General features: G+C 28.5%; 2 protein-coding genes across 2 annotated transcripts; both read right to left on the reverse strand.

Moving 5' to 3' along the window:
- LOC137813950 (serine carboxypeptidase-like 45) lies at positions 1 to 4,216 on the reverse strand. Its single transcript, XM_068616445.1, has 10 exons — positions 2,817 to 4,216; positions 2,591 to 2,695; positions 2,404 to 2,499; positions 2,167 to 2,259; positions 2,013 to 2,083; positions 1,633 to 1,914; positions 1,403 to 1,527; positions 595 to 687; positions 395 to 512; positions 1 to 299 (listed from the first exon to the last, which is right to left on the reverse strand). Exons 1-10 carry the CDS (start codon positions 3,061 to 3,063, stop codon positions 150 to 152), a joined length of 1,380 nt encoding a protein of 459 aa, XP_068472546.1. The 5' UTR covers positions 3,064 to 4,216; the 3' UTR covers positions 1 to 149.
- A 96-nt stretch (positions 4,217 to 4,312) lies between these two features.
- LOC137813951 (mitotic-spindle organizing protein 1A-like) lies at positions 4,313 to 4,658 on the reverse strand. Its single transcript, XM_068616446.1, has one exon. The coding sequence runs from the start codon at positions 4,656 to 4,658 to the stop codon at positions 4,437 to 4,439; it is 222 nt and encodes a 73-aa protein (XP_068472547.1). The 3' UTR covers positions 4,313 to 4,436.
- Positions 4,659 to 27,786: the final 23,128 nt, after the last annotated feature.

Here is a 27,786-nt window from a genome sequence, read left to right on the forward strand (position 1 = left end):
TTCTCTGAACTTTTAGTGTGTTTGAATCTTATTTAAAGTTTTTGCCAGACAATGCAATAGCAATAAAGAGATCCTCATGGAATATGGGAATCATTTATACTTATTGTGGTTAATAAGAACAGGTAGTGTTAATTAAACCTGTTCATATTTCATTTAACACTAGGCAGTTGTTTTCCGTCTAGAAATGCTTTGAGTAGCACTAGTGATCTTTGAGGTTGAGTAAAGGGAGCTTCATGAGATGCTCCTCTTATGGTGGCATATGATAACATGTCCCCATATGTTTGTGTCCATCCTGCTACCTGAAATATGATACCAAATCAAGGTTAAGTTAATGGCAATGCATAGAGGAATTCAATTTGTAAAGATCTATTGCCTTCCAAGTATTAGTATTAACCTGTTTTTCCTCAAACCAGGCTCTATAGGCCACTGTTGTCTCAAGTCCAATTTCCTTGGCTAATCCGTTCACTAGATATCTCGAACTTATTAATGGAATCACTGAGTCTTGATCACCACTGCAGAGACAAATGACTTTGATTGGTTCATAAATGCTATGTGGAGTTAGCTAAATGTCAGTGATTAAACAAATTCAATTACCTGTATACCAGGACCCTGATGCCAGACTTAACAAGTGACCCTAGGATAGGAATTGTTGGTATTTCTAGATTACTATAGTCATAATGCAGAACTCTGTGACACAACGAAGATATTATTAGCAGAATATCCAATCTCAGAAAAAAGGTGACCAATTGTGCTTGAGATTGCAGAACAAGGAAATTAGATAAAAATTGGTGGCCAAAGCACCCTAAAATAGGATGGACATGCATATTAGTTTTATATCTTTTGTTCAAATCAACCTTCTTGTGTTGTCTAATGCTCACCTAAAGTTTTACCATTATTTATGAAGATCTGAAGAATAGGAGTGTTAACTTTTTGGTCTTTCAGATATTGTCCTTGTATGATTTTGGTCTGAATTGTGTCAATTGAGTAAATGTGTAATTTTAATCTATCAAATTTTGTTTACATTAAGTCACTCAAATATCCTAATTATGTGATTTTAGTCTACATACACTCATGAATCAATGTAATGTCAATAGATTTCAACTGAGAGGGATTAAAATCTCATAATTGCACACTCAAATGACTCAATCAAAGTTTGGAAAACTAAAGTTGTACATTTTTTAAATCTAGGGAGCCTAATTAGCATGAATAAAACATGCGGGTCTAGAATCTCACAACTACAAACCTGAAAGACAAAAAATGTCATTAATTTTAGTTGTTACTAGTTCAGGTGTAAATATCATCTCACATAAGAACTACTAGTTTTCCACTTTTTTTTGAGCTTAAATATTTGCATCTCTAAAGCACTCAAGGGATGTGTCATCTCTGAATCAACAGAACTTACGAACTGCAAGTTGACCATTTGGTGACTCCTACAAGTTTAGCATGTAGAGCTTCTTGGACTTCTTTCCTGTTCAAGTATGTGATCGTTTTATCACCAACACAAACATCTATCTTTTGTGTCTCTTGCTGAACCAAAGACGAAAGCAATTAAATCAAGAGAATAACACCTCTGAGGAAAAATAAAATAAAAGAACTTATAAGATGGCCATGCAGAAAGTAGAAGAAGCTCACCAGTTGATGCAGCACATAAGCCTGTTGATTTACTGATGACAAACAAACATCGAGAGTGACATCATATTCATCTACATAGTCGCTAACCTCAGCATACAATTGCTTGCTTGCTTTTTCACAAACCCCTCCAAGATTCCCATTTTGACGTTGTCTCCTAATTGAGGAATAGTTGCAGACTCTAGTTAGGATTTCGAATGTTGAATCTGATATCAGTCCGTGAGACCAAAAATACTCAGATCTGGCGTTGAAATCAGTATTGAACTCCAGAAGAGGATTCCCTATCTGCATGTATTGACATATATATGAACCACATGTAAGTTTCAAATAAACCAAATCATTTTTTATAATAAAGTTATTCAAATGTTCCCTTCTGTACTCACTGCTATCCCCTTGAGATTGAAGTGGGTCTTGGTTTGAACAATAAGTTGTGCAAGTTGTGGAACATAGTGACCTGAAAACAAGTGTGAACTGTGAAGGGTGCATGATTTTAGTACAGTTTCAAAGCGGATATGTTCATTTATATCTGATTCTAACCTCCATAGCTCTCCCCAGTAATGAAGAAGTCGTTATTTGAGTACTCAGGAAATTTAGTGAACCAACGCTGTAGGAACACAAGATTATCCCTGGCTGCATAACAACAAGACTATTATTGTCAGCTTCCTGAGAAATGTCATGGAGACAAGAAGTGATAAAACCTAGAGCATTTACCAAACTATTATTCTTATGTTACTTGTTAAATGCCTTTGTGGACAAAATAAAGTGAAAAAGAACCTGTAATTTCATCTGTCACTAATATATAGAACGATTTATTGCTAGAGTAAGAGAATCCAACGCCAGCTGGTGACTCCAGGTATAGCACATTTGCCTCTGTGGTAAGGATGAAATAAGTAATTAATTTTGGTTTCTTCATTAAGAGCATACTGGATATTGGTTAAACGATGTTGGGTTGAAGGTTCACCTTTGTTCCAACTGTAATCATTTTTCTCAAGAACATTGTTGTCACTCGGTCTGAAAGGGCCATGCTCAGCAAAAGCTCCAACTCCAATCGATGAACAACCGGGCCCTTCAAAAATAAAAACCAAGAAAACATCTTAATTACTTTGATCAGTTTCAAAGCTTTAAGCCAGATTTTAAAGAAATAAAATAAACAAAATCATGCATGTTATGCATAACAATATGTGTACCTCCATTCAACCACAGAACTAATGGCTTGGAAGCAGGGTCTTCTTCTGCTTCAACAAAGTAGTAAAACAATGCTCTCTGGTGCTGATCATCCACAGTAATGTGGCCAGAATATTGCTGAAATTTGACCTGAGGTTGCCCCGGCAAATTGCTTATTTGATCAGATTCAGGAAGTGAACTCACTCCCACAAGTGTTTGTGCAAGAACAATAATTATTGTTGCAATCATAGTAAATGACTGAGGTAGCATGATCACACGGGTGAAAAGTCTTCTTATTTTGAGGATTGGTGTACCTGTTCATTGATTTCTGGGTTATGCTGTTTTCTTTGACTCGTTTTAAATTGTTCTGGTCCCTTCAATACGTCTTACAGTGATACATTTAGTCACCAAACTTTCAGTTAATAAATTTAATTAACATCATGTCGTGTTTCTTCTCATTTCTTTTTATGATATAACAAATATTAAAAAATGTTCTGCAGAAGAATAGTGATCTAATTGGACCACATTTCACAGTCTTCAATTGGAATATTTTAATAAAAGCAGGAGACAAATCCACCTTAGAATATTCATTTCATCTGGTCCGGTATAGAGAAAGAGGGAGAGAATCATACACAAATAATGATCTCAAATCAGTGTATAACAAATGCTTATTAAAAATATTAACTTCTTGAATAAATCTGGTAGTTACAAAAATTCGTCCATTTAAAAGAATTTTGCATTTTTTATAGTTATTTTAGTTCATAAAATAACAAAATTCCGATTTAATTCATAAAAAAGACGTCTTGCTATTAAGTTTATACTATTTTATTATTAAATTGTAGTATTTAAGAACTAATGTAACACTAAAATTACATATTTTGAGAAAGAATTTCAAAATAAAGTATACAATTTAGGATCGCTTGTGATAAGGTTCGAATCCGATTTTGTTTTGATCACAATAGTGTCTGTCACCTTCTGCTAATGGATCATAACGATATGATTCTAAGATGAAGATGATGTCAAAAAATTCCAAGAGAAAGGAAACCAAAAATTCAAAAAGGAGTTGTGTCTTACTTGACTTCATAATAACGTCACGGAGAGGTTGCATCCAAAATTAACAATTAATTCAGTTCAATATTACACAATTTTTTTAATATAATTTTTATCTCAACTAATTAAAAATTATCTAGACATAATTTTTTTAAATAGTTTGGTTTAAATAATAATTTATAATTGAATGGTGATATAAACTCAATATGTATGATTAATTAAATTTTAATAATGTATTTTGCTATAACAAAGTCGTAATTTATTATCTCACATTAGAGAAAGGGGTTTTAGTTTTACATCATTAAAATTCAAAATTTAAATCAATCTAAAAAAAGAGTAAATTTTTGAATGAGGCGTGAATGGCGTGTAACAGGAAAAGATTGGCAATCATGATTATGATTGGCATGTGGAAGAACCACTAATTATGATTATGGAAATAAAATAATAAAGGAGAGAAAAAGAATGGCACTACATCAAATGAAGCACATACAATAGAACAAGCACATCATCATACAGAGAAATTCAATGAACGAGATAAAGAACTGAGAAACAGGATGGATCATAGAAGAAATGTCATGAAAAATGGATTTTATTTATGGGAAAGAAGGAGGCTGAGGAAGAGATGATGAGAAGGAGGGGTTATCTTTTCTTAGTTCCTTGACAACAGCAGCAAGTGCTTCAGGATTGACTCCAAGATCACAAAGTGCAATCAGAACAGAAAGAGTGTGACGGTCTAGACCCGTATCAAGTATATTGGACATATGGAAAGCCAGGTCTAGAGATTCTCGTGCAGCTCGTGCAGCCTCCGGATCCATCTTTTAAGCTGATAAATGGGCAGAGAATGTTCAATTCATTAGTATCACAAAAATTAAAATTCCTGAAACAAAAAAAGGAACAAAATGGAATTAAAAATCGTAACTCCAGGATCTATATCAAAAACTGAAACAAAAGAGAGGAACAGTTCCGCGACTGAAATCAAAAAATAATTAAAACAATTAAAATAGAAAAGTGGAGCACGCGACAGCACAATCAGAAAATTGAAGATTACAGAGAGGGGAGGTGCAGAACCACGGCAGCAGAAGAATAGAGAGGGACAGCGGCGAGCACGACGGCGACTGCTTTGGCAAGCGGTGCGCGCGATCTTGAACAACGGCGCAACAGTGCCAAATGCGAGCAGGGAGAACAGAAGCGGCGCCACTGACGGCGAGGAGAACGACAGGCGCGCGCGGCGGAGACACAAACGGCGCGATTTCAGTGAATGAAGTTCGATTTGGGGCTTTTTCTTAGGGTTAAGTGAACGCGATTTCGGAGCGACGCGATTTACCCGCAGATGAAATACGTTTGGGCCTCATCCTTGGACCATCAAATAAAAGATTGGGTGTTTCTTCTTTCACCCCCCTCAAACTTCTTCATGCATCCTGTCAAATACGGAAAATGTTTAAAATATATCTTCTAATCTGCTCTTATTCCAGAAAGTTCTTTCTAAATGTTTTTTCAGAAAATTTATTGCAAAAACAGATTCCAGAAAGTACTATTCACGTTCCAAAAGAAATTTATGAATTTTTTTTTGAAAATTCCAAAAAAACGTTTTCCGGAATACAATTATAAAAATTCCGAAATAGGTGTCTGGAAGATTTCAGAAAATTAATCCAAAAGTCATTTAAAAAGGGGTAAAATCGTCTTTTAAGATATTAATGGATGCTGAGAAAATGACGGGGTGCTGGAAGAAATAACTTTATATGTTATTTTTTTAAAATTGGGCCGACTAACGGATCCGGCTACGGTCCATGCATGTGCTGTCTGAAATATGAATGAATCCCGAAAATCAACAGAAAAAATTCATATGAGAAAACTAATGGTTCTTTGGTATAATAAGGTCAAAATAACAATGTTTTTGTAACCTTTGAAATTGGATTAGTTATTAAACTGGATAAATATTAAACTGCGATTGAACTTGTTTAATAAATATATTATATTAAATAAATAATACCATAATTTTATATAGTAAAAAAAATTGTATTTGATTTATCATATTCAAAATAAAACATATCATAATAATTATACTAATTAATATATTGACATTATATCCATTAATAATAGAAAAATTGGATAATAAACCGAAAAATTAATATAATATCAAATTATAAGAAAATAAACAAATTGATTTAAAAGACAAAATTATATTTCATAAAAAAATATAAAATAGTGTTGGAGATTTCACATCGAGTAGAGATTAGGATATTGTATATAACTGGGTACAAACCTCACCCCATAAGCCAGTTTAATGAGGTTGAGTTAGGCTTAAAGCCCACATTCTTAACAATAAGATCTCCAACAAATAGTTCATAACAACTTTTAATTTGTTTATGTTACAATTTTATATCAAACATTAAAAATTAAAATATTTTTTCTTTTAGTCACTGGCTCAATCATTGGTTTTCATCTAGAGTAAAAATTTCCAGTTTTGTACAATGAGATTGGTTATTAGTTGTTTAATTGGAAATAAACAGGGAATACAAAATAAAATTTATTATTATTCTTCAATTATTATTTTTGTTAATGGTTTTTTTCTTAAAATATTATTTATTATTTATTATTTAAATTTTAAAATTGGAATCTTATCTAACTACATTAATCTAATACTATATTTGTCATTTATTTCTTTTTTTTACTATAAAAACTTGTAATTTTATAAAAATATACTCTTTGTATTTTTAGTGTTTTTAACTTTCTACGCATTAGGTTTATTTTAGAGAATAAATGTTACAAATTTATCATTATAATGTAATTTTAAGGAGTTATCCAAATAATAAAGTTTTAAAAAATTTACGTAGAAAGTAAGTTGTGTATGCATGACATGACTTTATATGAATAAGTTATACTAGCATGACACAACTTTTGCATGTGTCATTAAGTGTTCATCCTGTCCCTTCAAAGTTATTGTGTTGTTGAAAATTTTCCCATGTATAAGGAGGTCATCTATTCACTTGAGGTTATACATTTGTGCTTATTTTATTATGTACAAGGGACATAGAGGAAATGAGAACAAAAATCATAAAAATAGATTAATAATATGAAACTAAATATTATGATTGTATAAAGTTTCCATTACATTTTTAGCTAGATAAATATAAATTATATTTAGAGTGACTAGTCGGAATAAATGAGACTCATGAAACTCATACAAGATTGTTTCATCTTACCCAATTGTCATTTAAATCTCCAAGTATTACCTTCAACTGCAAATTATTTAAACTTGATAAGACCTATTACTAGTTCTCCTTTTCCTAATTTATAGTTTAAATAATTTTTTTACAGTTTTTAACTTTATGTAATAAAATTTTTCTTTAAATACTCAAGTTCAAAATATATCATAAAATAATAAAGCTCATTAATCCTTATAAAAGATGAACTAATGAAATGGTCCACATGTTTAACAAAAGTTATTCGAATTTGGGAGTTTGTGTACCTACTCATTATTAAGATACTTTGGGATCTCAATTTATCAAGTATCAACCAAAGTTTGTTGATACACTTATCTTCAATAATATATTGTAATATCTTATAAGTATCATTATATGTAATATAATGTTAAATCCAAGTTCAACAAACCCTTTGTTTGGTTTTGATTGTGTACTTGAACAAATAAGTGTAATACATAATTTTATGTATATCAGATCATGTTAGACGCAAAGTATCCATTCTAGTCCAATAAATGTAAGTTGTGTGGTTGAACAAATGAAAACAATTATTATACTATGCTTTATCGAATAAGACACAAAGTGTTTGTGCACATGACATAGTTTGATAAGCTTTTGTTTGAACATACAAATAAGTATATTTCGTTTGATAGATACAAGCCTGAAACATTTTATAGTACATGTAAAACTTTAATAAATGTTTATTTTATGCTTGTAATGATGATAAACTTCATCATTTTTCAGGAAGAACGTGTTGAAAGCTGCTTCATGCAAACAACTTTTCTGGAAAAAGGGGAATATTAGTGTTGTGGAGTCCATTTGTGTTAGGCCTTGCACTTTGCTCAAAAGATGTAGACAAACAATCTATCTTGACTTGTGAAGTTCTGTCATGCTCTAGAGGTGTTTCCAATGAAACTACACACCATTTAATGTTATCTCAAAAGCATTTAATGTGTCTCAGAGCTTTAAAGCATGTTTAGGGGCAAGAAGAAGCAATAGCAAATTAAGGCCCTCACAATGATTACAAAAGATACCTAATGACTATTTTCTCCCTATAATTTATATATAAAAAATCTTTTTGAAGAAGGAAGATTGACGAAAGTCTTGCAACAAAAACGGGCTCGAGTTTTCAAGCTATCTTTAGCCTTTCTAGTTGTAAGGGAGAACATTATTCGTGTGCAAAAGCAACCTAAAAGAGTGAACATACATACATACACACACACACACACACACATATATATATATATATTGTATTTATCATAAGATATAACCTTTCTTTTAGTGAGTAATACAATGATCTTTTATATCAACTTTTTTCGTAAACCTCAGTGAGTTAATTAGGAGTGAATGAGTTCCAAATAGTACTCAGGATTTTAGTCAAAAGTGATTGCATTCCAAGTAATACTCAATGAGTTAACTAGGAGCGGCTAAGTTTCAAATAATACTGAAAGTTTTAGCTAAGAGTGATTGTGTTATAAGCAATACTCAGTGGGTTAGACAAGAGTGATTGAATTCTAAATAATACTTTGGATTTTAGCCAATAATGACAACAATCTGAATAATACTCGAGGTTTTTAACTAAAAGTGACTATTGTCCAAATAATAATTGTGTTTTTAGTTGGAAGTGACTATTATCCAAATAGTACTTGAGTTTTTATCTAAAAGTGATTGTGTTTCATACCATACTCATTTGTATCTTTGTAAAATTAGTCTACTTAGTGAAACTCAATTAGTTGATTCAGAATTTGACGTAATTTATTATTTATAGATAAACTAATATAAAAACATGTAAAGTAAATATTATCTATCTTTATCTAACATTTATATTGCATGCTGTTTATTGTAACTAATCTTATAAAGAGATTTATAAAAACAAGTTTTGAAAAGTGTTTTTAAACAATCTGTTTGTCAAACTCAAAGTTACATTTGTTTCTCATCATACGCAATATCTTAAAAAAAAACTACTTAATAAGGTATGTGTAAAGTATATCATTCACCTCTTTACATTCATCAAACAAAAGTTAGAAAAATATTTCAAAATATCTTAAAATACAATTTGAACATTTTCTTTTTATATTTTGAGATGTTTTCACGTAGAACAATAGATCTATTGATTTTTTTTTGAATGTTTTTTATTTTTTTTATTAATTTTTACTTTATTTTTTATACTTTAAAAGAGAGTAACATTTACCCCGTAATTATACTGGTTGTGATCTTATATTATTGTATCATTTATACTTAATTTATGAGTGGAGCTTCGCACATCACCTACGAACACTCTTTTCCTATAAATCCATAGTTGAACACTCTTTATAATAACTCATTCAAAGACTATTCACATAAAAAAGAGAGTATATTTTGTATTATAAATTACTATTAATTTATATGCCCCCAACATAATAATAACTAAATGTTAAAAAACATATTATATTTAATACAAATGCGATTTTAATGATTGGCCTATTCACTTTAAATGAGGAATCCATAAAAAACAACTGTATGTTTCTCCGAAGCATAACTTTTAAGTTCACTTTTTACAAAGTTTTATTAACTGTTCAGACTTACAAATAATGAAATTCAATAATGCAATCCTGTTTTCTTTTACTTTTTTAGTTACAAAACAGTTTTTTGACGTGAAATATAATCTGACTTTCAAGAGACTTTTTTTGGAGTTAAGTTTTCTTCCCTACAAGTATGATCAATTTTATGCAAAACTAATAAGAATATATATATATATATATATATTTAAATTAGACTATGTGAGTGTGATGGTAAATGTATATTTTAAAATCAGTGAGTGTTATTAAATTGATATGATGGGAGATATTTGTAATTTTCCTTTTACAAAAACACGTTTCCATTGTGTTAAGAGATGAACCCTGTTGTTTCTATAGAAGTTTGATTTATCTTTCAAGTCATAATTGTAGTATTTTTTTTATTATTAAATGTTTTTATGTTGAACATGCAAAGCAACAACAATCACATGACATTAAATAAAAAAATTTAAAAAATATAGAAAAATTAAAAAAAATCTATACATTAATAAAAACGATATATATCTTAATTGTAGTGTATTTAATTGGGTTATTTTTTTTTTTCAATAAGACGAGGATGTAATTGTTTCTCAATTTCAATATTATTTCCTGCGATATTTTGCCCAAATCATTCAGCTAAAAATAAAGTTATACATAATAAAAACACATTTTCATATAAAAATATGCTTTCATTCTATATAAAAATATGTTTTATCAATTAAAAATAATATTAAAATATAATATATAAATAAATATAAACTTTGCATTGCAAATCAATTTAATAAAAAAAATAGACTTCAAACATAACAATAGAAACACACACTTTTATTATGTAGAAAATGTTATGTGAGGATTTAGCGTAGTTCCGTAAAATTAAAGAGTGAAAAAAAGGAGGTGAGAATAACAGTTCCTTAAATCATGCATCCCAAACCCAATCTAAAATTCTAAACCAATCCATTTTGGGCTCCTCTTCCTTCAATATCACAACATCACACCAGATTCTTCCTCCATCTCTATATTCTCCTCCTGTACTCCAATACTTTCGAAAATATTAAATTTATGCTCATATTTTATTAACTTTTTTCATAATTACGTACAGATTTCTTGAATTATAGAATCTCAAAATTAATATTTGTGATTTTTTAAATTTTAGATTAATCAAGAATACAATTTTTTTTATTTTTGATTGTGAAATTCGGAATACAAATTTGTGTTTATGTAGTAATTTTCAAAGTATGTGGTGCAGGAGTAAACTGATGAGGTGCAGGAAGAATTTGCTCAACATATCTGTTGAAAAGTCCATGTCTGTTTACCATTTTCTAATCAGAGAGAACATTATCAGTAAAATAAAATAATAATGTTGAAAAAATGAAATATCTACAAGTCTAAAATATTGAACAAATATTTATATTTTTTATTGGAATTTTCATTTCAATGAAATAAATATTTGCCCCTGAATGTGGAATTAGGATTGAGAACTTTGGAATTTAATTTTTCTGTGCTTAGCAGCATCATTCCTGAATCAATAACCTTAGCAAACTCCAATCTATATCTATATATCCAACTGAGGAAGAGAGAGAAATGGGGAGGGGAAAGAGAAAAGAAAAGTTACCTTTAAAAAAAACTATTTATCCAACTTCTTCTAAAATTACTTTTACTATTTTTTTTTTTTAAATGAAGTCACTAAATCTTCTAGAGTTTGCCACAAAGTGTATTATTTAACCTAGTTTTTTTTTTCAAAGCTAATTTCCTGTCCAATTCTGATATTATTTAGCCTAAAGTTGTGTCAGTAAAATTGTCTGGTACATAAGATGTATAGGTTGAACCTAATTGATGAAAGGAAACGATGTTTAAAAATGTTAATGATGATTCAGAAAGAGAAACGAAAGGACCAAAAAGAAACCCGGAGAAAAGTGGAAGTGGAAAATCACAGACAGGTTGGCTATAATCATATTCGATTTGACCCCCTTAAACCTAACTAGTTTTCATTAATATAAGTTTTATGACGATTCTCATCGATCATAATACTATCTTCCCCTCAATCATGTTGTTCCATATGTTAGTGCTTGCTGCGTTATGCAAGAACACTAAACAGTAAAATCATTACGTGTAATCTTTTCCCATTTTCTTATCATCAAATAAAATCTCCTGTGTATATTCAATACTACAGACCTTCATAATTCGAAAATTGGATTCATCAGTGGTAAAAAGGAGGGCTGAAAAACTTCTCTGGCGTATCTGCTAATGATGCATCATCTGTCATAGACGCTGCATTAATGAGAAAACTCCAAGCTAAAACTTTACTTAAGAAAACTGAATTAGGATGATTGAAATGATGAAGCTGTGTTGGTGAATAAAAAGTGTTTAAATATGATTAATAATTAATGAAGAAAGAAGAATGTTGAGAATGTATAATTGTAGCAGTTATGTCCCAATGATGGTATGAGAGGCAAAGGGCCATGGGTTTGACTGAAGAGCAAGGTGCAACAGAGCTAAAAAGTAAAATGTAACACCAAAAAGTGGGAAATTCTAGTTGCTTGCGGAGCAAAGAATTCTTGTATCTAATCATATCGCTTGTACTCATAACGACATTCCCCATCTATGCATTTCATCTTTGCTTCTTTCAACCCAAAGCAGATGCCACTCAATAACATTTCCCAATCCCCATCTTTTAGCTCATCAAACCCCCCCTCTTAGCTAGCACCCAAAATCAACACCTCTTGGTGGGTCTCAAACCCTTAATAAAAACAAACCCAAAAAGATACCAACTCCAACCCTAAATTTTACACCACCAACACTGCATAACTATTTATCTTACATTACCCCTTTCCTTCCTTCTTTTTTGTCCATTTTCAACAACCCTTTATGTACAAACCAAATTAGTGGTCTTTCAAATATCAATGCATGTTTTGAATATTTTAGATAGCAACAATATAATGCAAATCATGTCAGGAACATAATTAACTAGCCCTTGACAAATAACAACTACCAGCATGCAACTTCCCTTTTCTTTTTTTTTCTCTTTAATATTCCATGCATTATGATTTCACTCTTCTATAGAATGTAGGGAGCATATCATGACATTTACCTTTCATTTTCACACACGAAGTTGCAAAACCGCATTCTCTATATATATATATACCTTTTTCTAGCTCCTCCTCTCCACTATTCCTACACACGAAATCACTGATATATTTTTATGTCTCTCTTTATCTGATATCTTCCACGTACACGCACACATAATTAACATCATGGACCTCACATCAGCTTCTAATAGAAGCTTATATAAGGTGATGATGAAAGGGAAGAAACAAATATGAGGTAGTTTATATATTTTTAGGGAAAAATCTACAAACTTTTTTCAATTATTAAATGCCACTGATTTTTTTTTTCAATAGAAAAGGTCGAAGTTTATCAAAATATTTTTAAATTTTGTTGAAATTCAATCGGCTTGTGTTACAATTTTTTAAATAAAAAACCAGGCCTCACTGCATAAGAAATTGAATGTTTTTATTGAAGTCAATTATAGTTCTTTATGTGTCGATTTTGTCAGAAATTTATGTTTCATACTATTCCATTATTTTACATTATCTTTCATATAATTCCTCACAGTGTTTCCAGTATGTATGATGGACCCTCTGCGCAAGAATTAAACACCTTGTGCACGGGTGAATGGTGTAACTTTTCCACCACAAAAATTATGTATTCGTTACTTTTTAGGGAAAGTATTCTTTCTTAAAATAATATTTATAAAATTATTTTAGAAAATTGTTGTAAAGTGATTATATTCTAAAAAGTAAATGACAAAAACATTTAGTTGGTTTTAGATTTTTTTATTGTATAACTTTTAAAATGTGGGCAGGTTTAAGATATTTTATTTAATTATAATTAAAAAAATAAGTTAACATTTATTCATCTATTCCATTAGTATCCTTTTTTTGGTTACATAGTAAGCCACAATCAAAATAATAGGAGTTAGTTTTGTTTTTGACAAGTACAAAAAAATATGTATCAAGAACAAAAATATTTCTTTTTGTCACACAAAAGGAAATTAGCTTATGTGTCACGTCTAATTTTCCTTATTTCTTTTATCTTCCTAATTAATATCTTATACAACATATCAAGTTCCTTCTTATCCAGTAGAATGAATCCAATTAAAATGGTAAAACCCATCAAACTCCTAATAAACAAAACACACACAACTCATGATCAAGATTTAGTGAGAAGTACGGGATACACAATGAAAGTTATATTATCCCTTTTTTCTTTATTTCTTTCTTTTTCGCTCATTTTTTCTTGAAGTTTTGGAATGAACTTAGCTGAGGGAATATTGTATGTTGAGTATGAAATGAGTGATCCTTAAAGCTATAATAATGGATTATGTTGCTAACCATTTAGTGGAGTAATTGTTTTTTCAATTTTTGCATGTCATAAATTCAAGGATCAATAGGAATTATAAAGTTTAACTATAAAAAAGAAAAAAAAAATGAAAATGAAAGAGGAAAATGGAAGGTAGAACACGAAGAATACAGTAAAAAAGGAGAAGATGAAGAAGAATCCAGGGAAAAGAAAAAAGAAAAAGAAAAAAGAAAATAAAATAATGAAGATTGAAGGCAAGAAAAACACAATGTGTGAATTTAAAAATTTAGAAAATTCTTAATATAGTCTACTGATATATAAAATAGATATACCACATCAATTTATAAAAAATGATAAAGTTTCTATATTGGTTGACAATTGATGTAAAAAGTCTTTCATATAACATTGATTTCGTAGGTCTAACACTTAATTCCGTAAAAAAAAAGTACTTCCTCTATCTGTTCCACATGTAAAAATTGATATAACATATATCTCTCACACTTACTTAAATATAACAAAAATATTAAAAAAAATGGCTAAATAAAAAATAATTTTATAAGTTAAAATAATTAGTTAGTATTTGATTAAATTAAAAATTATTTTATAAATTAAAAAATTATTAATATTTAATTTTTATTATTAATAAAAATTATAAAATTATTTATAAATTGGTATCTAATAGTTAACTAACTACTTTATTATTTTATATTCTAAATTAGTCTTTATTAATTTTTTAGAGACTAATTTAAAATTTAAAATATTACTAATTAAAACATAGGTAGCTAATTTAGATAACAATTTAAAAATTATTTTGTAAATTTTTATTAATAATAGAAATCCCTTTAGATATTAATAGTTTTTAGTCTCTAATTAGTATTTAATTTAATTAATATAATAGTTAATTATTTTTAGTTTCTAAATTTGGTTATTATTTATCAACAAAAAATAATAAATAAATATGAATCACTTAAAACCCAACCCTTATAAAAAATAAGAAAATAGGACCTTACTCCACATTCTATTCCAAACTCTCAATAAAAACTACCAACAAATCCTTACCCTAAAAAATAACCAAAGTGGTTCGCTATCGACAACAATCAGGTACATCATCCCAACAAACTCCAAAATACTATAAATACTTGATAAGTGAAATGTGCGAAGTTACACTTATCAAAGTGTAGAAAAAAAAGAAGAGTATGGTGGAGTGACGAGGGGAAACAAAAAAGAGCAATGTCGTGAAAGTGAAGAAGAGGTGAAGATGTGCACTATGTTAGTGTTCTAAATTAAAATATACAACATCAGTCATTATTAAAATCACGCACTGTGTATCATAACTATGTACTATTTATACTAATTAATTGCAAAAATGTTACCACATCTCTTTAAACTGTATTTTAGCTATAATCAATATATTATGATTTTTCTTACTTTTACATTAGTGTATATATACTCAATTTCTTATAGGAAAATAATATTTTTTTTACAGAAAAAGGATGATACACTAGCACAACAAAGACGTTTTTATGTGTATTATTTAAGATTTTTTACATCCGTTAATAGTCCGACTGGATGTGGGTGAAGTGAATTTATGTTTGACCTAATGCTCGATGTAAAACGTTGAACAATAATGTACCTGACATAAATCTCTAATAGAAAAAGAGGTAAAAAAAAGTTCCAAAATTTATGTCATACCATACATTGGCTAACAAAAAAATTGGATTTTTTTTAAAATTTGATTGGTTTTAGCTGCAAACCAAAACTTGAAATACAAAAATTTTCTAATAAGCATTACATAAAGTTCTTTACAAAATCATCTAATCTAACCTAAAAAATTTCTAAACAAGAAAATAAAATTATACTATTTTTGTCGGAGAAGGAAAGTTGTCCATTATTCTCTCAACTTTTGGATGTCATCATGGGACAACGAAGATTAATCATGGAAGACTTGAAACATTTCATGCACATGATTATTTATTGATCATAAATGTAAAATACAAATCATCCTATATTGAAATGTGTTACCTTTGTCCAAGTGTCAATGATACCGTCCCAAACAATTACATTTATTAAAATAAAAGGAACGAAAAAATAGGATAAATCCTTTGTGTCTAATGAACACATATGATTTTGTTTATACACGGAAAAATCATGCAAAAAAATATGGGTACCCATTACGTAGATAAAAATATCTAACCATATTTAGAAATATTTACCATAAATATCTAACACTCCTCATCAAGTTGGTGCATAAATCATATATACCCGGCTTGTTACAAATATAATCAATCCTAGGTCATCGTTAGGATTTAGTAAATTTATCTACTAATTGATCATTTGAATTAACAAACTTTGTATTGATATCTCCTGATATAATATTTTCTCAAATAAAATGACAATCAATCTCAATATGTTTAGTCTTTTCTATGAATCACAATATTTGAGCTCATATGAAGAGCAACCTAATTATCACATATAAGTGTCATTTGATTAACTAAATTATAATTCTTTAAGTAATTCTTTAAGCCAAATAAGCTCACAAGTAGCTGAGGCCATAACTGTATATTCTACTTCGGTGTTAGATCTCGTCATAACACTTTGTTTCTTGTTCTTTCAAGAGATTAAGGTATCACCAATGGAGACACAATATCCAAAAGTGAATCTTCTATGAGATAGAGATCCTGCCCAATCAGCATCTGAATAACAAATGTGACCATATAAAAAGTATTTTTCAAGAGAGCCTTTAATGTTTTTTATTAAATAAATATTTGTGTTATTGTTAGATTAACAATTACTTAGTCGATACTAAAAGAGTATGCTTAAAGTTGAATGCTAATAAAGTTAGCAAAATCCACTCTAATACGAAACAAAATGTTATTTTAAAAAAAAACTAAAAAATATTAATTTAATTTTAATTTAATAAATAAATATTTGTGTTAATGTCATATTAGCATTCTCTTAAATAATATTGATAAAGTTTGGTTAATATTGAACACTGCACGTTTAGTCAACTCTAAAACTAAAAAGCATGAATATTAACTTGATTAATGTTAAATCACTTTAATTAAGAAATAAATTTAGAAATCAATAATAAATTACTTTCAACTTAATCGATTAAAAAGTCCACACTAATAAATTAATATTCTAAAGCTGTTAATAAACTTAAATTACTATTAACAGTTTTAGAATCACACATATGTTTCATACAGATATCATGCTATTATATGTTTCATACAGATATCATGCTATTGAGTAATTAGCGTCAATTTTTGTTTGTTAGTGTCGGATTTTAGGTGATCTTCAATATTTTTTTTAGTGTATATTTAAATTTAAATTTCATTTTAATTAGTTTTAAATTTTATGATGATTTTTCATATGTTCAACAGGTATTGTCACTGTTTATTTAATTTCAATTGCAATTATTTATTAGTTTGTTTAAATTTTGTAAACATCAAAGTATATTAAAAAAATCTCATTTCAGTATAATTAATTAATCCTTGATTTTATATATTAAATTTTTTTTAATCATAAATAAACTGTGTTTAAAAAACTGAGTACTACTACTACTATTACCAAAAAAATGGCTGAAATTTATTTTCTTCATCAGCATGTTATTCTATACTTAAGTGTAGGGATTAATTATAAAATGGTAAAGTTGAAATTTAAGTTAAATAAAAATAAAAATTCATATGGTTATTTATAAGGGAATGATCGATGGTATATCTTTCAACTAATTCTCTCAATATTTTACAAAATAAGTATTAGATAAAAAAAATACATTGAAAACATTAAAAACAAGAATTAATATTTATATATTGAGTAAGCGAAAAAAAATTATAAAAAAAATGTAACGAGATATAGAAAAAAGATTGAAAATAGGTGAAGCAGAGGGTTGAGTGTTTATGTTTTTGTTTTATATAGGTTGATATTTGCAATTTTGTTGGTGTAAATAGATGGTTTTAGGTGAGTTTGTCGGTTGAATTTTGGTTGAGTTAAGATATAAATATGATGAAAAAAAGTGTTGCATGACTTTCATGTTGTGATCTTACATCTAAAAGAAAAGTGATGGAGGAAGAACATAATGATGTTGAGTGAGAAAGTAGTCACTACATGTATTCTGAAATTCACCCCACACCTCTTTAATTCCTGTCCCCACACACAAGCTCCTCCCCTTTCTTCTTCTTCTTTTCAATTATCAGCTCAACTTATTTTTTAAATATATATTTATTCTTCTTCTTCCTCACTAGTAAAACGAATCAAATCGGAAATTGTGTAATGAATTTATAATTCAAGTGATATATCTCTATAAGAAAATGTGTGATTCATTCACGGAAATTATACGGGACGCTATTACAGTCACTCAAGTTTAGGGTGGTAAACTGACTCATATGATCCATTTACGTGTTATTTTTCCCTCGGTTATCAAAATATACGGGTTGAAAAATAGTAACTTGTTCCATTATAGTATTATAGTGTAGATTGGAGTTTGGAGTTGTTTGTGACTTTTAATTTTTTTTTTCAGATTTATTTATTTGACTATATATAGTTTTGGATAATATAAATACAACAAACAACAATAAAATAAAAGTAAATTTTAATATTATAATGAAAGAAGGTTTAATACCCAACAAATTAAAGTAAATATCAACAATACTTCAATTAATCAAATGATGTATAAAAAAATTAATGCAAATAAAATATTAAATAAAACGTTGACCATCACCAATTTTTATTATAAAAACATGAGATCACTTTTTAAAAATTTCAAAAATACAAAAATGGCAGACTGGAGCTAATATTGCCCCACCTAAATGATGATGGACCGACAGACTAGTCCCGTTTTGTCATCCCTAGTTAAGTCGATCTAAAATAGAAAGTAAATAAAATTGACACTAGAATATATTAAAAAATAAAATAAATATATTAATTACGATGAGTCTAAAATTTTCTGGATACCAATTTTGAAACGCGAATTACATAATATTTTTATTCTGTCAATTTGACCGATGTAAAGAAAAAAATTAAAAACTGTAATATAAAATAAATTAGGAAAATTTTTGTGTGGGCTTAGTTGATGCTAAGTGATCTAAGAAAATTAAAAAGACAGTAAAGTTTTCCATTTCCCCCCTTTTATTTTTGTGAGCAAGATAGGTTTCTCCCTTTTTTTTTCCTCAAAGTTGAAGCAAACCAATCACACAAAGCCTTTAGAAATAAAATATTTACTATTTTCTTTAACAAATCAAGATTATCCAGAGCATTAGCCTTGTAATCATTGTTCCCAAATCTTAAATTGTTGAAAATATTTGAAGTCTTATTTTTATATCAGATCCGAGTAGGGTTTGAAAATTGTGAAGCTCGAGGTGGCGGACGACATTGGTTGCAAAAATACCATGGTGGCTAGGGTGGAGAGACTCTTATGATTTTCGAGAAGGTTAGATTTGGTGAGCTGGCTTTGTAGTCACTTTTCTTCAACATTCTTACTTTGAAAGTTTCGTAAAAAAAAGTTCCTGTTGTTGAACCAAGTGGTGTTCAAGCTTTGAAGAATCCAAACTCTTTGAATGATGTTGAAGCCTTGGCTATGCTTGGTGTTGCTGTGTAGGTTTAGTATAGTTCTGGGGTAGTTTGAGTGTTGTAATCCACCCTTTGATTAAATCTAAAGCATAGGCACTCTCAATCTTTGTGAAATTAAAATGTTTTCAAACTAAGTTAAAACAACCGATTGTTTTGTCGAAACAACCGATTGTTTATACTTAGGTGTTTTGAGAAAAAGATTGAAAAATGTTTTTCAAATGGTTGAACTGTTAAGAACCAAAACAACCGATTGATTCGAGGAAACAACTGATTGTTTGTTTTGGGACCATAACAGAAAAACTGTTTTATCTTTGACTGAGCTTTAAATGATTTAACTGCTTACGCTCCAGTCATTAAATGCTTTGACCAATCTTTTAATGCAATTTAAGAGTTTGTTAAGATTTGATAACAAACTACATCTTTGAATATATTCAGAATAACAGATTTGAGTAACAATCTTTGAAAAGTTTTTGCTAAGAGTTTTTGAGTTTTTCAAAGAGCTGAGATTGCTAAGAGTTTGTGATTGATCAAAGTTTGTGGAATAGGATTCTGCTTGTATTGATTTCAGATTATCTTTTGTAACAAGTGTAATCCTTGTACTCTGTGAAACAAGTTTAGTTTCTGTGTTTGCTAAGATTGGTTGTGTGTTCTTGAGGGGATCAAGATCAACAATCTTAGTGTTGGTGTGTTGGCCAAGGAGAGTGTGTGTCTTGAGGTGTTCAAGGTCATTCTCTTGGTTGTTGTGTAAGTGATCAAGTTGTGATTGCTTAGTGGATTTCCTCAGGGTTTATGAGAAGACTGGATGTAGCTCTGGGTTTGGAGTGAACCAGTATAAACATCTGTATACATTTTCTCTATCCCTAACTCTTTAAAATTCAGTTTTGTTATTTGATAACTGGTATAAACAATCGATTGTTTCGGTAAAACAACCGATTGTTTTTCCAGTATTGTGCCTTTGCTTTATGTTTTGAAAAACTGATTTCTTAATCAAGGTTTTCTTGAAGTATTTTCATTCTAGGCTTAAAATTTTACGAAAATCCCTCTTAAACAATTCACTCACCCTCTCGTTTAAGGCCATATATTCTAACACTTGTGTTTTTCAATCACAAGACTATATGTGAACTTCTTTCTGTAATATTTTTGGTTTTTTATTTGTTTAGAGTTGTGTGCACATCTCTTATCTCTGCACATACTCCTCCATCTAGTTTGTAGTTTAATTTAGGTTGTTTTCTAATGAATTGCTTATGCTTCAATTGGAAGGGATAACAAAGTCGTTATTGTGTATTATTGCAAATGCGATCAGGGGGTTCGTTGGACCAGTTATTTCGAGAATTCAACTAATTGATTTAAATGCAGAACACTGTAAAGCAACTTATATAATAGATATTAGAGTGAGAGAGTGGATAATGCACATGAGATTTATATTGGTTCACTCCTAACCAAGAGTTACATTCAGACTTCAACACATCTTTGAGAATTCACTAAAAACAATCACATAAGATTATACAAGAACAACCAAGAGTGTTGATCTTGAACCATACAAGAACACACGACACTCTTAACCACACACAAAATTCAGAAACCTTATATGAATCTATTTACAGCATAATACAGTGAAAAGAATAAAGTTCGAATACACATGAGTTTATTACAAATGAAGCACAACAAATTTGTAAACCCAGAAACCTTCTTCACATCACAACAATGATCGAAGATTAAATTTAATCTCCAAGAATGATTTAAAACTTTCAGCTTTTTTCTCTTTGAAAAGTGTTGTGTTAAATGGTCAGAAGACAACTTTATATAAGGTAAAAACGATTCTTAAAACAGTTTGATCATTTAATGAAATCAGTTGTATCAATTAAAAAACAATTTGATTAACATAATTTTGTTAAAAACATTTAATTGATTTATGAAAATAACAAACTATTTTCTTTAACAAAAGAAATCACCAGATAAAAAACCAGTTCATTTATTGAAATAACTGGTTGATTTCACTTAACTGAAAAGATAAAATAAAAAAACAAATCATTTTTAAATCCTTTAAAAACCTTAACTATTTTCAACCGGTTGGTACGATAAATCAATATGTTAAAATACCTTCTATAGTCAGCAGACTTGAATAGAAGTAACTTTAACTGATTAATATAAGAATCAACTAATTAAAATTAACACAAATTTTGGAAAACGAAACATTTCAAGGAGATTACTAATCAAGTTACTTGGATCATAATGAAATTCAAATTTACATAACAAAATTTACCTAACCAAACACACACAGTAACAGGTTTTCAAGACATATTTGGATTCATCAAAGCTTCTTGTTCAACACATTGGACACTGATCTCCACATGTTTCCTGTCTTAGGTGCTCTTTAGGTTCCCTTTTCTGTTAGCACCTAAAGTTTTATATAATCACAAAACAAAGTTCAATAATATTTGGTTGAAAACCAATAAATTAGAGATAAGCATAGCAAGAGGTGTAATGCATTGTACAATGATTTCCACATGCTTCATCCCTGAGGTGCTCTTTACGTTCCCTTTTGTGAGGACCTAAAATTTTATAACTAGACAACACATTCCAATTACAATAAATGAATTAAAAGCAATTAATGTTTTCAAACTAAGTTCAAAACCACTTTATGAATTGAAATGCATGTGCACCATTTCAATTTCAATGCTAGGAGAGCTTTGTGCCTAAGTACATAGGAACATATTACCATGTATTTAATAACCGATTAGTTGACTTAACTTCTAAGTCCAACTTATGTGTTTTTCATGCAACTTGAAAGAGCGTGTTCTAATTTTGGTTGATAATTTCATGTGGAACATGTGGAATAATGGATCAAGATTGGATATATGACATGTTTGATCCTTCAAGGGGACTCATGCAATGGTTCGTCAGTGGAGTTCATGATTTGTTTTAAAGGTAATGGAGCAAGCTTTTTATAAACAAGATGATGGGATAAGGTGTCCTTGCGTCAAATGTGATTGTGGGAAAATCCTTAAACTTTCTTATGTGAGGGCTCATTTGCTAGAATATGGTTTTAAATCCAACTACAGAATATGAGTTGAAGACAATGAAGAGTGGTCAAATGAGGATAACTTATGTGATACATCTAGCAACTATGCTAACATAAATTGTGTTTATCAGTTTAGTTCAAAACCAAATGGTGTATGATGCATACATGCAGGTAGCTAATATTTTGGAATAGACCATGTGTTATCATGCAATTTGTGTCTAATGGGAGGGTCATCATCCAAGGTTCATCATCCGACCTGTTGGTAAATGGTAAACTTAATATGTTATTCATATTTTATTTCATTGTCTACACTTGATGCTTAACAATTTGGCTTGCATGTTTTGTACACCCAACCATCATGTTATTAATGTTATTGGGCACTCAATTAGGTCTCATTTTAGGTGGTCATACCATCATTATAAACTATGACTAAGGAGGCTTAACTTAAATGGTGAACTGAATTTAAGGTATCTTTAATCATTAATTAGAATGAATTACAAATGAACTAGTTTTCAATATTATCAAAGTAACTTATCTTTTTTTCATTTTTACATACTAGAGTTACTCGAGCCCCTCAGAATGAATGAAAAATAAGAAAGGTCTATGAGTCAAAAGTAAGAAAGTAACTTTGTGACATGTTGAGTAAAGTTAGAACAAAGGGCTTCATACCTAGTTGGATAGGAGCATGAGGTGAACTTTTGAACTATTCAGACACCCAAAAGTTCAAAGAAAAATCATCCCAAAAAAATGAATTGGTCTTCAACTCAAGATGGAACATTGCACTCAGTAGACAACAAATCTCATTTGGACATTACATTAGGCCTGATATGTATTACTAATGACTATGTACAATTTGTTACATGTAATTCAACTTAGTTGTGTGAAATATATTGTGTAATTTTAAAACCTTTGTCAGGGATGTAAATATGGTTGAACCTAATTAATTATTTATGGCTACTCGCACCAAAAGAAGGGTGGTTGGGTAGATAATCATATTATATAAGTTGTTGCTTTAAACTTTCTTACTTTATTTATATTTTTAACATAATTTCACAACATTTGTAACTTCCAATAATCATCTAGGAAACCTACCATCAACGGTTAAGGGTCATACTATCAGATAGTTTAAATGATCAACTTCTGATGTTTACCAAATAAATGCAACAACAAAATGTTTGAAAGATGTTGTTGGAAGAAAAAATAGAGATGGAGTTTATGTCACTAGAGACTTGACTACTAACAACCACCATGGAGTGTCATCCCCTACTCAATCCTTCTTACTAGCTTGTACCACTTATTATAGTGACCAATTGGCTGAGAATGAACAACTTCATCAGTAAGTATAATAAGCAAATGAAAAAGTTGATACAACCAATGAAAGAGAAACTTATTCCAATGCAAGTTTCTAAGTGTTGTACAATTCACTTTTCACTCTAATCATTTTGTTAAATGAGACACTTTTTTTCTTAATTTTGTAATTGTTTTATATTTGATTTTCAAACATAATTTAGTCATACTTTGAGTTATCAAACATTCTTTATTCTTACTTTTGACTTGTTTTTCTTAAACAATTTTACTTTCTGAATTGTTCATGGTATGTGTATGGTGCATTTTACTTTACTATTGTTTGATTAACACCTCTTTAAAATATTTTCTTTAGAACTGAAATTATAAACTAAACAATTGATTATTTAGTGTTATAATTGAATTTGGAATTTCAATTCATATTGGATTTTAATATAAAATTAAAATTCAAATTAATATTGAATTTGGATTTTGAATTAGAATAGACATTGGGTTTGGAATGATATTGGATTTCAAATTATAATTGATATAGGTAGGTTTTAAATTTAAAAATGGATTGAAAATGTTTTTAAACTAAACTATTTTTTTCCCAAAAATCACCCTAGTGTCAGTTTAATTGAAGCTACTAATTTTTTTCTACAAAATACTGTCGGCCTGACCCACTATAAATTCCCTTTTTTTTGTTAGTTTTTTATGATGTCAGCTAGATCAATGCGGACGTTTTTATGATGCTAATGTTATCTTTTTAATATATATTTCGTTCATCCTAACCGACATTATCATTATATTATTAAATATTAAATTTTCAATTTGTGTTAGTTAGGTCGATATTATTAACATTCTCTTTCTCTCCATAGGTTGACACAAGATTCAATAGTGGTTAAACATAGAACGTGAACTTTTTAGCATTTTTTTGTTTTGTTTGATTTTTACTAATGTTAAAACCATCTGATGTATATTTTAATTTTCAATTTATATGAATTAACTAACATGTTGTATTTAAAATTTTCAAGTTTAAATCTTGAATATATATATATATATATATATATATATATATTATTAAATACATGAAAGACGTGAAATATATTTGTTCATATATATTAAAGAGAAGACTTAAATACAATTTTGGTTATTTTATTTTAGTCAATGGGTAATCTTAATCATATTAAAATAGATTTGATCTCCTTATTTCAAAAAAATATGTAATATTACATCAATTTTATCAATTATATATATATATATTATTTTGGTTTTATTAAACTTTAAACTTAGCATGTTTAAAGAACCATAAAAATATATAATTAGTTAAATTTTTTAAAAAATAGACAAAATTGAAAAGTGAAGCAAAATTAAGGATTTTTAAAATAAGGAGCCAAGTGTTTTTGTTTTAAAAAGGGACACCAAAATTGCGGGGTTAACAAAATAAAATAAGAAAATCGCATTTAAGAAGAAAAATTACAATTTATATTTTTTTTTATATCATAGTGTATATGATAATTAGGTTAGGGGGAACTGGATCATGTTTATACCACGTTTGTACTTAAGTAATAGACATAATTTAATTAATGCTTCCACTGTGATAATCTTAAGAGTACTGATTATGCTATTGACTAATGTATCCATTATACACTGTTTTTATTCCTCCTTTTTGACTAAATCACATATGTTTCAATGATTTTCTTTTTTTTTCTCATTTTTTATTTTTTATTTTCTTGCTTAAATAAAGGGAAGTAGCATTTCCCCTATTCCACACAATCAATTATTTGAGTTATATAAGTACACATGGTGATGTGAACTATACCAAATAATCCATCTTTGAAGGGCTAAAAATATTTTTTTTCATTTACTACTATAACATGAAATTAATTTTTGATTTTTTTTATTGTTTAAACTTTAAATTATCTAAGTATTTGTAAAAAATAATAACTAGAATTAATTTTTTTATGTAAAATTTTTAATATTATTTTTTTAAGATTGATAATTTTTTTAAAAAAAAAATTGTTTTAATTTCTATAACTATTTGCAGTGGATTATGAAATAAAATCTCAAATTGAACTAGTTCTACCCATAACTTGTTTCAATATTTTTATACTACAAACACCTAAATGATTTAAAGTTAAAAAACAACTTAGTTATAATACAATAGTGAAAAACATGTTTAACTCATGTTTAAACTTTAATCAATTCTTTGACTTAGTGGGATTGTAGCAGTAATTCCTTGATTTATCCACAGCATGAAATAAAGTTTAAATATGAATGCCGTGTTTCTACTTTCTCTCTCCCCGAGGCTATTATGGCCCCTTCACCACCTTTTCCTCCAAAAACATTCATGTTTAAGCAAAGAACTTAATAAAATTAAGAGAAAATAAACTATGTATAAAAATATAAAACATTTTTCATATAACTTAATCAAATATTATTTTATAGAATCATTTTAAATTTTTTATCAATATGATTTCTGATTGAGTCATTGTAATTTTTATATTAATAATACATTCTTATTAAATTCTAAAATCAATAAGTGAGACTGAAACACATTTGCAGAATTTGTATAAAATAAAATTCTGTGTTTAATTACTGCATGGTACATTTTTAAAAAGGGGTGTGTTGATCCTAAAATACTAATTCTTTAATTGATCAAAATTTATAAAATATGTTGAAATCTCATCGAAAAGCTAAATGTGATGATTACAACTATTAAAAATGATAATTGAACTCTTTCAGAAATTTGCATGCTAAAATAAAATTATTCAGAAACTTTAGGGAAAAAGTGATAACTCAACGATATTTACAGCAAGTGGCTTATCTTCTTCTTTTATATATTTAATCTTATTAGTAGTTTTTATAAAATGTAAATTTTAATCGTTGAAATTTGTTATATCATCTTAATGATTATGTATATGGAATTCTACATATTTTCAATTTAAAGGTGAATTTTCATTAAAAATATGTTCTAATAAAAAAAAGTAATATTTAATAAATGTTACATAATCAATAATTTTCTTTAAAAAAGAATTCAATATAACTATGAAATTATAATTTTATTCAATAATAATATATCCTTCATAATTATTTGTGTTAAATTTTATTAAAAATTAAATAATAGTAGTAAAAATAAGATTAAATAATTTATATAATCTGTGATATGAATTATCAATTTAAAGTCTAATTAAAAGGTAGTAGATGACATAACATCTATTATATAACTTATACTAGTATAGTTATCTCTTTTTAAATATTTATATTGTGCCTTGAAAACTTATAAATGAATCAGAGAGGCATACAACTTAGTCACTAAATGTATAATCATGCAAGGTGAATACAGTGCCAAGGAAGTCAAACAAATTATCTTGTTCACCATTGCTCACATACCTTTCTCTGCACAAATTTCTACTAAGATTAGATTGACATGAATATCACAACCTTTCTGTCATACATAATAAAATAATAAAAAATGTAAATCTAGCTCTATGGTACCGGTCGAAACCAGACGATAATAGAAGACGACGGTAAAAGGTTTTCGACATTTGGGTGGAACCGATTGAGACAAAAAAAAATATTATTAAGTTTGAAAAGAAAGTTAATAAAACTTAATATGTTAGTAATATACTTTTAATTATGATCTAAAATTTTAATTCGATTCAATAATAAAATGTTCATATTTTTTTTATCAGCAATAAAAAGTTAATAATAATAAAATGTTTATAATAATTATATAAATAGTTACAATTTTGAGAAAAAGATATGTCATTATCATACATTAATTATATTGAATATCAAAAATCGAAATCTCACTTGAACGTTAAAATACATTTTACATATATCATTCAAATCGAGAGTTTGCATAAATGAAGAGAAAGACAAGGAAGAGACCAAACCCAAAATAACCGATCGAGAAGGAAGATATTAATTCTCTTATTCCAATCCGTTCGAGAATGTTTTTTCAACATTTTTT

This window comes from Phaseolus vulgaris, chromosome 1, assembly GCF_000499845.2.
Source record: "Phaseolus vulgaris cultivar G19833 chromosome 1, P. vulgaris v2.0, whole genome shotgun sequence".
In the NCBI taxonomy this organism is placed as follows: domain Eukaryota; kingdom Viridiplantae; phylum Streptophyta; class Magnoliopsida; order Fabales; family Fabaceae; genus Phaseolus; species Phaseolus vulgaris.

What these genes read in the sequence shown, in the direction of transcription:
- LOC137813950 (XM_068616445.1), bottom strand. Translation starts at nt 3,063, where the DNA reads ATGCTACCTCAGTCATTTACTATGATTGCAACAATAATTATTGTTCTT. An exon ending in TCAATCTCAAGGGGATAGCA is followed by an intron (nt 1,915 to 2,012) that starts GTGAGTACAGAA and finishes CAATACATGCAG; the next exon opens with ATAGGGAATCCTCTTCTGGA. An exon ending in ATCAGGGTCCTGGTATACAG is followed by an intron (nt 513 to 594) that starts GTAATTGAATTT and finishes TTGTCTCTGCAG; the next exon opens with TGGTGATCAAGACTCAGTGA.
- LOC137813951 (XM_068616446.1), bottom strand. Translation starts at nt 4,658, where the DNA reads ATGGATCCGGAGGCTGCACGAGCTGCACGAGAATCTCTAGACCTGGCT.